At 41.7% G+C, this 16,328-nt stretch overlaps 1 protein-coding gene across 1 annotated transcript; it reads left to right on the top strand.

The window, feature by feature from the left end:
• The first annotated feature begins 1,007 nt into the window (after nucleotides 1-1,007).
• LOC127950444 (angiopoietin-related protein 1-like) lies at nucleotides 1,008-15,022 on the top strand. Its single transcript, XM_052547504.1, has 5 exons — nucleotides 1,008-1,132; nucleotides 4,569-5,389; nucleotides 6,269-6,462; nucleotides 13,563-13,833; nucleotides 13,988-15,022. The coding sequence occupies exons 2-5, from the start codon at nucleotides 4,600-4,602 to the stop codon at nucleotides 14,173-14,175; spliced, it is 1,443 nt and encodes a 480-aa protein (XP_052403464.1). The 5' UTR covers nucleotides 1,008-1,132; nucleotides 4,569-4,599; the 3' UTR covers nucleotides 14,176-15,022.
• Nucleotides 15,023-16,328: the final 1,306 nt, after the last annotated feature.

The raw sequence follows: 16,328 nt of genomic DNA, 5'->3' as shown, positions 1-16,328 counted from the left end.
TAGCGCCGGCATGAATAACAATCTTACTGTATTTACGTTTAGCATTAGCCAGCACTTTTAAATTTGCCAAGATGTCAGGCGCTCTGGCTCCCGGTAAACATTTGACTATGGTGGCTGGTGTCTCTATATTCACGTTCCGTACAATAGAATCGCCAATAACTAGAGCACTTTCATCAGGTTTCTCAGTGGGTGCATCACTGAGTGGGGAGAACCTGTTTAATGTTTTGATCGGAACAGAAGAGCGGTGTTTTGACCCACGACTACGCTGCCTCACCGTCACCCAGTTGCCCTGCTGCAGGGGCTCTGCTGGAACCGGACAATGTACAGGAATCCCTGAGCTAGACGCATCCAAAACCATATCTAGAGCCCTAACATTCTTACTGTCCTCAATTAAAGTTTGGATGCGTGTCTCTAATTCTGAAATCTTCTCTGTCAGCCTAACTGTTTCCCTGCATTTATCACATGTGAATCCCTCATCAGCGACAGAGATAGATAAACTGTACATGTGGCAAGAGGTGCAAATAACAATTGTAGGAGAAGCCATTACTCACCGTGCTTGATGAAATATTCTTACTGCGGTTGTTTGATGAACTTGTGGAAAACTGCAGCGTGAGAGAGGAGAGGAGAGGAGAAAAGAAAACGCTAATGACAAGCTAACGAGTGCTAACGCTTTGCAGGTGTGCTGCAGTCACGGAAGAGTGAACTCAAGGCTATTAGGAATTCTTTGTGTGTTGAGAGACTTGAGCAATAATTTTGGTTTTATTTTTTACCAATAGTTTATTCATTTTTAGACCAGAATCTAGTGCCTCAAACAAAAGAACAATTGTTTTGATTCTTTTTTTTTTTATTTGGTAAGGCAAAAATGGCAGTTTGGCTGAGAAGAATGAGAAAAATGCTGCTTAACAGTGATACTGATCCTTTGAACATGTTTAGAGCTCTGGTAAAAAGTAGAGTGGTTATGGAGTATGTTGAAAGGTCTCTCTCTCTCTCTCTCTCTCACACACACACACACACACACACACACACACACACACACACAGAGCAGTATAAGAGGCAGGCGTCTGCCGCTCATCTGCAGAAGGAGAGACTCCAACAGTCGTAGGATTGTCAGTCTGTCAGAAAGAACGCAGAGGTCAGTGACTGGAACTTTATTCTGCTGATTTTACACAACTGGTCTATTCATACTTCTTTTGCTTTTGTAATAGACAAAGAAATTAAAGATTGTATATCTACAATGCTTTATAAAGTAAGAGCTAAAACATTTGCTCATTAAAAGCTTAATTCTATTTATTAGTAGTTATTTGGTTCATGCTTCATGACTTTAATACATAGAAAGAAAATCTGATAAAGCATTATAACTATTATGCACTATTAAAACATCTGTAAGTGTATTATGTATAAGCCTCAATCTAGGCTGAAGTGTTACTAAACAAACTGTTGTATCGCATGATCCTCAGAAATCAGAAGAAAGTAGCTTCAGAATGATGTAATATTATGCGATTGGGTATTTTCCACTGAGACCGCAGATTCTTCATCTAATTCTCAACTTCTGTTACCCTGAGTAACTTTTTCCAATGTTTTGTCTTGGTTTGGAAGCCTGTTTGCATTCTGGTATTGTTGAATAATAATAAAAATGTGCCATTACAAAACTTCTGAAAGGCTGTTTGGTAGAATCACAGTTTAGTTTCCATCAGAGTTCTGTCAAATTCAACTAGTGAAACAAAGTCTGAAAAGTCAGTGTTCATGTTGAATTTGGTTCATATTCTCATAGTAGTCTTATAATATCCACCCCATACGTGCTGTACTGCTGACAATCACAACCCTCCTTTATTTGCTGCAAATACGGCCTTTTTCATGTGATTGTCCTAATTCAGCAGCAGTTAGGCTCCAAAACTGATCGTGTTACTAAAGCTTCTGAGACTCAAACTGTTCATGTCTGAGAAACACTTTAATAGTTCATGTATTCCTATAAGCTAAGAAGCTTTTGATTTACTGCCCCAGGACAGAGAAATACGTTATAGAAAATCTGACCTAACTTATTTTCTTTGACCCAAGATGGTAACAGAACACTTTCCTCACTCCTCCTGTTTTCTTGAATTTGTGTAAGAACACACACTGCTGCCAAAACAGTTTATATAATGGAAAATGCTAAAGCAGCCAGTCCTGAACATTTTCACCAAACCACAGGAATAATGCTGCTCAGTGTTTGTAACATTGGGACTGAATCATCAGTCATGATAGTCCTGCTCTATTTAAGGCTGCATTTCTGCTTGCAACTACATCACCTTCTCCTTTTCTCATTTCTCTCAAAGGCTCAGTGAGCCTGTACTTTTTAAATTCATCTCTAAGTAAATCTGCATTATAGATGCTAAATCATTACTGACGTTTAAAACCCAGTTCTTATAAGTGAAGCAGCATTAAGCAGTGAAATATTACATATTAAATACAGAATATGAACTAGGAATCATTTTGAAGACAAATTTCTATTTTTGAAAGACTCAAATCCATATGTACGCTGAAGATGTCACTCAGTTTATTATAGAGAAACCCAACTATTCATGGTTGAGGGGCTTAGAAGGGAAAAACTGGGCCACTAATGAGATGGAAAGCAAATTCACCTGACCCTGAGCTGTGAGGTAGAGTGTGGCGTGACCGGGAAACAAACCACAGAATCAAGTCTGCAGAACTGTCTGGCACCAAATCTACCCTCAAACACAAATAGTTCAAATAAACATTCTGTCATCATTTGAGCTTTGTATTTCTGTGAAACACAAAAGATGATGTTGTGCAAAAATGTCTCTGTTTGTTAAACTAAAAATAACACCATCCACCCCAGCTGTCAGATCTCATTTGTGCCTGAGCATATTCAGACTTACACTAGTGTTAATGACGCTAAACACTGTTGACCGATAACAGTGTTGAACAGCCGCATTTATACAGCACCTTAAAAAAAACTGATTCAAAGTGGAACAGATAGATGTAAATAATAAGAAAATCTGGCCTACTCAACCCTGAATTTAAGCCAGTAGAGGAACATTAATAAAAGGAATGTATGGTCCCTGTTTTTAGAATGTGACAGACGCCTTGTGTCTGGATTTTGAATAACTTGCCAGCGAGATGATGTAGATTGGATTACAGTAAAGAATGACTAATTCCAAATCTTTGCTTGGCAGAATATGCTTTAGTTTTGCAATAGAGTCCTGTCAAAGAATTCAAAGATCACTCCATTTTTGGTACAATTTACATTTACAGCTGGAAATTAGCCGTAGAGGCTAAAGCTGCTCTTTTCATTAAAAGAGGTTGTACTACATTGTCCACATTGTACTATAAACCAATAAAGTAAAGTAAAGTAAAGGAACTAACTCTAAAGAAAGAAAGGGGAAGAAGAGATGGGACAACCTAAAATCATAGAGTTGTTTTATCTTCATTAAGCTGCCAAAAAATGTTCACCATCCAACTCTCACTATAATTAATGCATTTGAACAAGAAGTTAAATGAAAATGTAGTGCCAGGCCTTACTGGAAGGTGCAACTGGGAATCGTTAGCATAACAGAGATAATCAAAATAATTTCCCTGAAGAATGTAGCCAAAAAGGAAGTATATAAAGGGGGAATAATAAAGGTCCCAAAATTGATCCCTGGGGTAAGCCACACAGTAATACAGCAGATGATGAGGAAAATGTACAAAAAAGGTCCTGTTCACAAGGTAAAAAGCAAGCCCTGTGCAATGCCCTAGATACCTAACATATGACATTAGTGAAGAATATAAAGGTCAGTGGTATCAAATGCCATGCTCAGATCCAACAAAACTAAAGCAGCGCATGAGTTTGAATCCAGAGCAATCACAATATAATTTGTGGTTATATAGGAATCTAAAACCAGATTGAAACAACCAAAAAGTTAAAAGAATTTTAAAAGACAAAAATATTTTCAAACACATTTCTTTCGGATGCAGAATCAAGTACACAACTGCATGTTTAAATCTAGCTGGCACAAAAAACTTTGACTAGAGATATATCTTTACTACAGCTGTCACCATATGACTAATAATAGAATAAACATGTTTAATATCCAACAATAACAATATCAAACTTGGAGCCAGAATACTTAGACAGCATTAGCTAACTGGACAGGTTAAAAATCTAATTTAGAATAGCACAAAGTTAGGAACTGTTGGATTAAGGGAGAGAAAGGGTGAGAGCAGTCAGATTCAAACACAACTGGATAGGGGTCAAACATATATGGCTCAATAACCTTCTAAAATCTTCTCAAAAAAAAAAAAAAAAACCCTAACACACAAGGTCTAGTGTATGACCACAGTTGGACTGGTGTTAAAATCCCCAAGAATCAATTGGCTGTTAGCACAAGTCACCAATTTTGGAGCTTGACAAAAATGTTGTCATTGCATGAAAACATAGCATGAATATTGTTTACAGACCCTAATTTTTGGAATTAAATGTATAATGATGAATTATAATTTACGATAATGTTTGTAATTATTGTGTTACCATCCAACCCTGTCAAATCACAGTCTACTGTATATGACTCTGTGCTGTTGTTTTGTCTCAGGGTTCATGGGTCAGATCTGCTCTCTGCTGCTATGAGTCCTCATGCCTGGATCTTTTGTGCCCTTCTCTGTGTCCTCACTTTTGAACGGAGCAAGAGTGCATATAAAGGGCCTTTCCTGAGCCGAAAGCGGAGACTGGTAGAGGATGCAGCCGATGGGGCCCAGAGGAAGTGCTCTTATACATTCTTGGTCCCAGAGCAGAAGATCACGGGGCCGATCTGTGCCAGCCAGGGCCCTTCTCTGCCAGATAAAGAGCGCGTGACAAAGTTGGATATAGCTGACGTCCGGGAGCTCCTGAGCAAGCAGAGACGTGAAACGGACACGCTCCGGATGATTGTGGACGTGGATGGAAACATGGTCAATGAAATGAAACTTTTACGCAAAGAGTCACGCAACATGAACTCCCGCGTCACCCAGCTGTACATGCAGCTGCTGCACGAAATTATTCGTAAGCGTGATAATTCCCTGGAGCTGACACAGCTGGAGGCACGGATCCTCAACAGCACGGCCGAGGCACTGAGGCTGTCCGCTCTCTACAAGGAGCTGGAGGTGCGCTTCTCCTCGCTGGCCGCGCTGGTCAATAGCCAGTCACTGCTGATCGCAACTTTGGAGGAGCGATGTCTGCAGGTGTATGGAAATCACAGACGAGAGCCGCTGCCTCCACCTCTTGTGCAGGTCGTACCTGAGAACATCCCTGTGTATGTTCCTCGCTTCTCCAATGAGATCCAGAAGAGTCAAAGCTGGCCCATTCCAGAGGACAGGACTCCCAGAACGGCTCCGGCACCCACAGGAGGTTCTCCCCAGGGGAACGTCAGCTTGGAGGGTAATGAAGCTATTACACAGCAAAACACACAGCATCTGTGTTTACCAACCAAAACTCTCATCATTTCCACTATTTGAAAATGTATTGTATGAATGAAAATGAAAATGTATGAAAATGTAACATTAACACTCATATGCACACCGAACACATAACATTTAAAGAATTAGTTTAAGCAGTAGAATCGTCCTGAAATACCAGAGGCTGCTGTATCAGGACTGTATTTCTAGGACCCTTGTTTATTTGTAACAGTGCCACCAAGTCAATTCTACTCCATCAGTCCTGTGTCTAACCTGAAACAAACAGGTGCAAAGACTAGACCCATTAGTTTTATATTTTAAATAGTCTTCTCATCTCATTTCTGTTTTTTTGTAGTTGTTCTTTATGTAAGAGAAGCACAGCCATTTGTTACTTTGATGTGCAAGGCTTTTGGTGTTTGTAGCTTCCAGTTGTTTTAGCTGTGCAAAACTCTGTTTTTCAAACTTATGTACCTCAAAGAGTAGAGAAATGTCAAGTTGCTTGCAATGTCAAGTTCATCAGTTCAATTCCCAGGAAAAACTAATAAAATGTTTACTTTTAATTAATTGGATAAAAAATTTGCCAAATGAATAAATGTAAATCAAGAGCATATCAGAAATGTGCAATATGTAACATACAAAAGCCCAGTAGGACAATAAAACATTTAAACCATAGGCCTGTGAAGAATATTACTCAGTCAAGAAAACTGAGCTAGTTCTCTCTAGTTAGCCGCTAACAGATATCTGGTAATCTAAATCTGAAAGGCAGAAGACCATAACTGAAGATATATGTCAGTATTTTAGAGCTCTACTGATGCTGATCAGTGGCTTGTGTTCACTCACTTGTGTGTGCTGGTGTCTCGAGGTCCCTTTCGGGACTGTCTTCAGGTGATGCAGGCTGGACACTCCACCAGTGGGACGTATCTTCTGAAGCCGGACGGGACGGAAACAGCTGTACAGGCCTGGTGTGAGCATGACGTGGACAGAGGTGGCTGGACGCTTATCCAGAGGAGGAAAGATGGATCTGTAAACTTCTTCAGGAACTGGGACAGCTATAAGGTAGCGATGTTTGATTCACAATGAATCACTCTTTTGGACCAGTTGTTTTGAATGATTCGGTCATCATTACATTGTCATTAAAAACAGAGATATAATTGTCAATATTACAATGAAAATTTCACCGGATCTGGCAATCCTCTCTCATGATCTCGAAGCGCGCTCCGGTGCTTCTTCGGTTCATGAGGAGGATGATATATCTCTTGGGTCTTCGGCCATGGGCAGCCCGCCTCTGAGCGTTCCTCTCGTGAGAGGAAATCGGTTGAGGAACTGCTCGAGGAGGCTGTGACCAAGCAGATGGCTCATGCCATTGGCCGAACATTGTCAGCTTTAGTCAGCACGGAGAGGCATCTGTGGTTTAATTTGACAAACATTTGTTTTTTTTAGACTCTCCTATTTCTCCATCGGGCCTGTTGGCAATTCAGTTAATATGGTTGTCAACAGGTTTAGGGAGGTGAAGAAACATGAAGAAGCGTTCATTCAGATCCTTCCTCGCCGCACTCAAAGGGAGGGGCTGTCAGCCACCCAGCCAGGCCCCAGTCCTTCAAAAACCAGGGAGGTTAAGAAGCAGAGCATGGCGAACCGTGCTCCCCCTCGTAGAGATTGGGCATAGGTTCGCCATGCTCAGCAACCTCCCAGGCCAGACATCAGGACTGTCCTTGATAAGAAGAGGAAGTCCTGATGCTGTGGCGCCCTTGCTGGTGGAGTATTCCCTCACGGGAATGTTGCATGCTTGAGATCATTTCGCCCCGCCCTATTACCCTCACAAAACTCCTCCATCCCCGCCACTTTGTGTGATTCGGGGGGAGGTGATTTCCAACAAGGTATTAGATAAAAACAGCAGATTGTTCTGCAAAAACCCTATTGGAATTTCAGGGCGCAGCAATCTCCAATGAGCGATTTTCTCAGTTACTGCCTGGAAACTAGCGGTGCTAAGGGGCTCGCTACCTCTACAGAGGTCTCTAGAGCAGCTAGCACAGTCATCCCCTGCCAGTCCGCTGCCTTCAGGGCACTAAGCTAGTGGCTCTGGGCACATGAGGAAGTGGTTGCTGAGCTTCGTCAAGACATGAATTTGTCTCATGGGGAGGGGCCATTGGCACCGTATAACACAGTGCACATCTCTCCACAGTGCCTTCAGACCATTCTGCCAACCCTGCCGGTGTTTCAGGCGGAGCAATCTCCAGTGAGCGTATCTCTCAGTTGCCTCCTGGAAACTAGCGGTGCTAAGAGGCTCACTACCTCTACGGAGGTCTCTAGAGCAGCTAGTACGGTCTTCCCCTGCCAGTCCACCGATTCAGGGCACTGAGATAGTGGCTCTAGGCGCACAAGGGAGTGTTCAACCCTCCCCGTTACACTCACAAAACCTGAAAAAAAAGACATGGAACATCTAACATCCTCTTGAAAGGAAATGTTAAAATTGGTACCACTCTCAGAGAGTCTGGCAGCGTAGAACTTCTGGCAGGCATTTCTGCATGGGTATTGAGCACAGTACGGATAGGATACAGGATCCAATTTATTCGTCAGCCTCCACGTTTCAACAGCGTGGTCTCCACTTCCAGCTGATGCAGGTACTGTCTTGAGAGCTCAGACTCTTCTGGGCAAAGAGGCCATAGAACATGTTCCTCGTCCAAGGAGAGAGTTGGTCTATTACAGTAGATACTTCCTGGTTCCCAAAAAGGGTGGGGGAGTGCGCCCAATCTTGGGTCTTTTCAATCAATCAATCAATCACCTTTATTTATATAGTGCTTTAAACAAAATACATTGCGCCAAAGCACTGAACAACATTCATTTGGAAAACAGTGTCTCAATAATGCAAAATGATAGTTAAAGGCAGTTCATCATTGAATTCATTGATGTCATCTCTGTTCAGTTGAAATAGTGTCTGTTTTAATTTGCAATCAAGTCAACGATATCGCTGTAGATGAAGTGACCCCAACTAAGCAAGCCAGAGGCGACAGCGGCAAGGAACCGAAACTCCATCGGTGACAGAATGGAGAAAAAAACCTTGGGAGAAACCAGGCTCAGTTGGGGGGCCAGTTCTCCTCTGACCAGACGAAACCAGTAGTTCAATTCCAGACTGCAGCAAAGTCAGATTGTGCAGAAGAATCATCTGTTTCCTGTGGTCTTGTCCTGGTGCTCCTCTGAGACAAGGTCTTTACAGGGGATCTGTATCTGGGGCTCTAGTTGTCCTGGTCTCCGCTGTCTTTCAGGGCAGTAGAGGTCCTTTCTAGGTGCTGATCCACCATCTGGTCTGGATACGTACTGGATCCGGGTGACTGCAGTGACCCTCTGATCTGGACACAGACTGGATCTGGTGGCCACGGTGACCTCGGAACAAGAGAGAAGCAGACAAATATTAGCGTAGATGCCATTCTTCTTATGATGTAGAAAGTACGGTGTTATGTGAAGTGTTCCGGTTCCAGTTTACCTAATTAATGCAGCCTAAAAATCCTTTAACGGATTTGGATATTAAAAGTATATTAGTATGTTATGTGTATGCCAGGTTAAAGAGATGGGTCTTTAATCTAGATTTAAACTGCAAGAGTGTGTCTGCCTCCCGAACAATGTTAGGTAGGTTATTCCAGAGTTTAGGCGCCAAATAGGAAAAGGATCTGCCGCCCGCAGTTGATTTTGATATTCTAGGTATTATCAAATTGCCTGAGTTTTGAGAACGTAGCGGACGTAGAGGAGTATAATGTAAAAGGAGCTCATTCAAATACTGAGGTGCTAAACCATTCAGGGCTTTATAAGTAATAAGCAATATTTTAAAATCTATACGATGTTTGATAGGGAGCCAGTGCAGTGTGGACAGGACCGGGCTAATATGGTCATACTTCCTGGTTCTAGTAAGAACTCTTGCTGCTGCATTTTGGACTAGCTGTAGTTTGTTTACCAAGCGTGCAGAACAACCACCCAATAAAGCATTACAGTAGTCTAACCTTGAAGTCATAAATGCATGGATTAACATTTCTGCATTTGACATTGAGAGCATAGGCCGTAATTTAGATATATTTTTGAGATGGAAAAATGCAGTTTTACAAATGCTAGAAACGTGGCTTTCTAAGGAAAGATTGCGATCAAGTAGCACACCTAGGTTCCTAACTGATGACGAAGAATTGACAGAGCAACCATCAAGTCTTAGACAGTGTTCTAGGTTATTACAAGTAGAGTTTTTAGGCCCTATGATTAACACCTCTGTTTTTTCAGAATTTAGCAGTAAGAAATTACTCGTGATCCAATTTTTTATATCGACTATGCATTCCATTAGTTTTTCAAATTGGTGTGTTTCACCGGGCTGCGAGGAAATATAGAGCTGCGTATCATCAGCATAACAGTGAAAGCTAACACCATGTTTCCTGATGATATCTCCCAAGGGTAACATATAAAGCGTGAAGAGTAGCGGCCCTAGAACTGAGCCTTGAGGTACTCCATACTGCACTTGTGATCGATATGATACATCTTCATTCACTGCTACGAACTGATGGCGGTCATATAAGTACGATTTAAACCATGCTAATGCACTTCCACTGATGCCAACAAAGTGTTCAAGTCTATGCAAAAGAATGTTGTGGTCAATTGTGTCAAACGCAGCACTAAGATCCAATAAAACTAATAGAGAGATACACCTACGATCAGATGATAAGAGCAGATCATTTGTAACTCTAAGGAGAGCAGTTTCAGTACTATGATATGGTCTAAATCCTGACTGGAAATCCTCACATATACCATTTTTCTCTAAGAAGGAATATAATTGTGAGGATACCACCTTTTCTAGTATCTTGGACAGAAAAGGGAGATTCGAGATTGGTCTATAATTAACTAGTTCTCTGGGGTCAAGTTGTGGCTTTTTTATGAGAGGCTTAATAACAGCCAGTTTGAAGGTTTTGGGGACATGTCCTAATAACAATGAGGAATTAATAATAGTCAGAAGAGGACCTATGACTTCTGGAAGCACCTCTTTTAAGAGCTTAGATGGTATAGGGTCTAACATACATGTTGTAAGTTTAGATGATTTAACAAGTTTATACAATTCTTCCTCTCCTATAGTAGAGAATGAGTGGAACTGTTCCTCAGGGGGTCTATAGTGCACTGTCTGATGCGAAACTGTAGCTGACGGCTGAATGGTTGCAATTTTATCTCTAATAGTATCGATTTTAGAAGTAAAGTAGTTCATAAAGTCATTACTGCTGTGGTGTTGGGAAATGTCAACACTTGTTGAGGCTTTATTTTTCGTTAATTTAGCCACTGTATTGAATAAATACCTGGGGTTATGTTTGTTTTCTTCTAAAAGAGAAGAAAAGTAATCAGATCTAGCAGTTTTTAATGCTTTTCGGTAGGATATGCTACTTTCCCGCCAAGCAATACGAAATACCTCTAGTTTTGTTTTCCTCCAGCTGCGCTCCATTTTTCGGGCTGCTCTCTTTAGGGTGCGAGTATGCTCATTATACCATGGTGTCAAACTGTTTTCCTTAACCTTTCTTAAGCGTAAAGGAGCAACTGTATTTAAAGTGCTAGAAAAGAGAGAGTCCATAGTTTCTGTTACATCATCAAGTTGTTCTGAGGTTTTGGATATGCTAAGGAATTCGGATACATCAGGAAGATAACTTAAAAAGCAGTCTTTTGTGGTAGAAGTGATGGTTCTTCGATACTTGTAACAAGAAGTAGAATTTACAATTTTGGCTATATGAATTTTACACAGAACTAAATAATGATCTGAGATATCATCACTTGGCTGAATAATTTCAACACTATCAACATCAATTCCATGTGACAGTATTAAATCTAGAGTATGATTTCGACAATGAGTAGGTCCTGAAACGTGTTGTCTAACACCAATAGAGTTCAGAATGTCTTTTAGGCTTAAACTGTACAGTCAGTGCGTTCAAGTGAAATATCAGTCCTAGACCCCCCGGGTCTAGATGCGATGGCGCACACATGGCCCAAAATGTGCCTTTATGCGTTTCTTCCAGTCTTCCTGCTCTCCATGCCCTGCTACTCTTAAGGTTTATGTGGCTGCTCTTTTGGCTTGCCACGCCTTGATTGAAGGGTTGACACTCGGGAGACACCCTCTGCTCTCTCGCCTCCTTCGTGGGGCCAGACGACTGATGCCTACAGTGAAAATCAAGATGCCTTCTTGGGACTTAGCTATAGTTCTCGAGGGTCTGGTTGAAACCCCCTATGAAACTTAAGAATCAGCATCTGATAAGACTTCTGATTCTAAATTTTTTTTTTCTCATGGCAATAGGGGGCGCCCCTTACAACAGGTTTGTGATGGGGCAGGTTGGTCCTCTCCGCACACAAGATTTTATAGTTTGGATGTCCATGCTACTCTGGGCTCTCATGTCCTTGAGTCAACTTCACAAGCTAATGTCTGAGGCCTTCTTGTGGTTTGATAGCACACCTTCAAAACCTTAGGGGTCCAGACATTTTTCAAGCATGGCGGCGTGGGTATTCTCGTTCCCAATGGGCTGAGCAGTGCAGCATCAACTGAAGCTTTCGAAAGGGAACGTTCCTGGTTACTTAACTGTAACCTTGTTCCCTGAGAAAGCAGAATGAGATGCTGCGCTGCATTGCCGTACTGAATATGTCCCAGGACTGCTCTTCAGACAAAAATTCCTGTTGATGCACCTGTGGCGTATCTATTTATAGCCCCGTGTTGCGGGCACGCAGGGAACAAGGTTACAGTTAACCCTAACCTAACCCTAACCCCTAAGGTCCAGATTTTTTTTAAGAAAGCCTCATTTTACCCAATCCCATGCACAATATTATATTATGACCTATATTATGATTTTAGCATGCTGCGAAATTTGATAACATGCAGTTTTGAACATAAGCATTGCCTATCCAGCTTCTCATATATGGGTTTTCTAATGTAGTAGGTATGATGTGAAACTATGGTTCAACAAAACAGCTCAAAACATGGCCACAGTCACATATTGAGTGCGTGTTTTAGCACCAGTTGCGAGATATTTCATTTTAAAATGTATTTTACTCTAAAACTTCCACAAAACATGCTATAAGACACATTATATCAATGCTGCAGAAACTTTGCCACAAGCACATGTTTTCAGTGAGCCTGGGTTGCTTGTTCAACATTATAATATTCACAAATGAACACAACTTTTTAAGCCTAAAGGCAATTGGCTAAACAACAATCAAACAAACTACACCACAGTCACATGACTTCAACATCACCAGCATTAAACTTTGACAAATATTTCTGAAAGTTTGTGTAAGAATATTTTGATTTGAAACACAGTGACTAGTGGATAAGTTCATCTGTATGGCATTCAGACACTTAAGACAAGTAAAATCTTTAAAAAATCATGATGTATTTTATGCCATAGAATAAAACATGGAAATATCTTGATCTTGTGTTCAACACAGACCTCATTTCAGGCATTTACCCAAAAATCCATCATTTAAAAGAAAAAAAAAAAGAAAAAAGAAAAAACTGACTTGATGATGGAACTGGAGGTGCTAAACTGCAACTGGTTTCCAAGTTTTGGCATACAAAAACATCTCATACCCGCAGCCCTCTATACAGACAGTTGAACGATTATATGAGTTAGACCTCTATGATTTTCTTCAGCAAGCAGACCTCTGTGAGTAGCTCTCAGAGAATCAGACTGACGTTGTTGGTGAACGTGTCTCAGAGAAACACTAGTAATGAGGGTGAAGACTTTGGAGCCCCTAAACAGCTGGATCTGGTTCTCAGGATCTGCGAGTCACGTCCATTTGTTTTGATTGCATTCATACCCGTGTGCCAATGGTTCTTTCATTCTGAGCCCCCCACACACTCACACACACACACATACACACAGACACACAGCAAAGCCTCCTAAACATCATACACTTTCCAGCTGCAGGTGTGTTTGCGCAGTAACTAAACTCACGAAAGCTTATTGCTGTAGTGAAATAATAACAATCATCTGCGGTACGAGCTGAAATCAGAAGGGATGTCTTTAACCTCCCTCATCAGCCCAAAGCCCTGTTGTTCAATGAAGCCTGAGGTTACTTTGTATTTCTGGTATTTTAAAGGTAAAATGCAGTGGTAAAAGCAGTAAAAAGCTACGTTCAGCTCTCTTTTTCTTGTCCTCCAGAAAGGCTTTGGTGATGTGGACGGGGAACACTGGCTGGGTCTGGAAACCATCTATAACCTGGGTAAACAAGAAGACTACAAGCTGCTGGTTGAGCTGGAGGACTGGATGGGGAAGAAGGTTTACGCGGCCTACAGCAGCTTCTACCTGGAGCCGGAGAGCCAGTCGTACCGTCTGCGTCTGGGAACCTACCAGGGCAACGCTGGAGACTCACTGAGCAGCCACAACGGCAAACAGTTCACCACGCTGGACCACGACAACGACGGCTTCTCAGGTGATCCTTCACCACACGTGAGATCGTCCATCACATGTCATTATAAACCCAGGGTCACTGTGGCTCATTCTAACTGTTTTCCAGTGCAAATATCTAAACATTCATAAATAAAGAAACATGAATTGAGTGATATTGATTCTCGATTGTCTCTCAGGGAACTGTGCTCACTTCCACAAGGCTGGCTGGTGGTACAGCGCCTGCGGTCAGGCCAATCTGAACGGTGTGTGGTACTCCGGAGGAGTGTATCGCAGCCGCTTCCAGGACGGCATCTTCTGGGCCGACTATGGAGGAGGCTTTTACTCCATGAAGTCTGTGCGGATGATGATCAGACCCATCGACTGAAGCTGACGGATTTACAAATGATGTGACAGAGAAACAAATGAAAGTGTATCATCGCTGAAACTTTATTTCAGTCTTCTCAGTGTCATGCTTTGAGCACATTTTACATTGTCCAAAACAATGTTTGATAAGGTTTTTTTTTTTATGATTAGAAATAAATCCTAAAAAGACATCTGTGATGACTACACGGCAACAAGTGTTACATTTAAGTTCTATGTTAAAGAGCTATTTCTACATAATTTAACCCATAAAAAATAAGTTTGTTGGTATAAATGAATGTATTTAGGTTAATTTTTTTTTTTTTTTTTTTTTTTTGCAAAGCATCATGAGCTTTCCAGTGGGAACGTAATTTAATAAGATTTTGATTTAACATCGGAAGCTTCGTTTAAAGGTTTTGATCATTCTCTCAATCGGATCAAACACAGAGACTCGTTCAAAAATAGATTTAAAACACATTTAGGTGAAACACAGCCCTCCATACGCCACAGTTTCTCCAACCTCACGTTTATTTTGGTGGCTTTTTAGACGTTACGGGGCAGAAGAACAGAGCACAGAAGCACAATGAGAAACATATTGCTGGGCTCCAGACGGCGCTGGACGGGGAGAGAGCGGGTGAGAGCGACCGATGGAAACAGGCCAAATGTCTGTGGTTGTTGTGTGTTTTTCCTTCTCCAGCTACTGGCTAATGTTCTCTGTGCAGACGTTTAACTGACTTTAGCTGAGATTAGCTTCTGCTTCATCAGTGCATGAAACTGTGCATCTACTGCTTTTGCCGTTAATTAGCTCGCTTCATTGCTGCTATAATCATGACACAAAAAGCATTTGAAAATATATATATATTTTTACCTCAGTTTGTTGTCTAAAAAATGGAGCTAACAGAAAGGAGCAAGAATAACAGCTTTTTGTCTTCTGGAAGGCTCACAGATTTAAAGTCCATCCCTCTATCATTCTCCACATCTATCCCAGTGTCTGAATGGACGGAGCATCCATCAAACCTAGTTTTAAAGACTTCTTCCTAAAAACAAACAACGAGTAAAAAACTACAAAAAAAGAAACAGCCAGGAGACCAATAGCACACCACCATAACAACTTTAATAGCTCTTTATGGAGTGTTTATTGCCATATAAATGAAGAAAAAAATCAGCCAATGTTTATAGATTCTCCTCTTTAATTTGCCTTTTTTCATCGCAGTGTTTGTTCATCTCGTTGTGTGGCACATGTGTGTTTTTGGTCATTCTGGGGGGTTTCTAGGTGTTTCCCTCCAGTCTGGCATTAAAAGAGTAACTCCTGGTCTTCTGGTCTGTAGATGAGACTCTGTTTTCTGGTTCAACAGATGAAAACGGTCCGTCTGGTCACATAGTGCAGTAGCAGAAGTAGGGCTCATGGCTGGAGAACAAACGATGCACTTGGTAAAAGCATCAGGTTAAATGCACAGTTCATATACATTTGACTTATTCACAGCAGTAAACTGTATTTTGTAGCACAGTCATGTTCCTCCTGTCTGTACGCAGCACATACTCTAAGTCACTCTCACAGACGTATAGAGCGTCCAGATCCATAAATACAAACCTCAAATTAACATAAACGTGTTGGGTGCACAGGGAGCCAGTGTGATCCAGCGTTTCCAGAAACTGCTCTGGTTTCTGGGCCTGAAGGAAAAGACTTCTTTCAGCGCTGGCATAGCGTGAGCCGGCCTGAAGTCTGACTGGCGGTCGCACCGTTTGACCAGGACCTGTAGAGCGGTTCACGTGCTGGGACTGCTCTCTCACCAGGTGCTTGTGGGTGAAGGTGACATCTTTGGCCCACGTGCAGAGACCACACGCCTGTCCTGGACATCTGAAGGAAGTCTTTCTGTGAGCTCAGAGTGGAAAAGAACTCAATCGGAAAGATGCTGCGAAAAACCTTCCCCCTGGTCTCTTTGGAACCTGCGGAAGCTGGAAAGTCCAACCAGACATTTGTTAATTCTGCATGTGTACGCAGAGACGCTTATCAGTTTAGCTCACTCTTGAACTTTGGTCATAAAGCTTCTGATATCTGATGGCAGAAGAATAAGAAACACAGTCTGGTGTCCTTCCTTTCCTGCACTCATCAGTTACCAGAGAAATTACATATATGAACGTTTCACTTGTGTTACACATAGTAAGACAATGCAATGC

The sequence above is a fragment of the Carassius gibelio genome, chromosome B2 (genome assembly GCF_023724105.1).
Source record: "Carassius gibelio isolate Cgi1373 ecotype wild population from Czech Republic chromosome B2, carGib1.2-hapl.c, whole genome shotgun sequence".
Taxonomy (NCBI): Eukaryota; Metazoa; Chordata; class Actinopteri; order Cypriniformes; family Cyprinidae; genus Carassius; species Carassius gibelio.
Note: the sequence above shows the minus strand (reverse complement) of the source record. Positions and strands in the feature narration are given on the sequence as shown.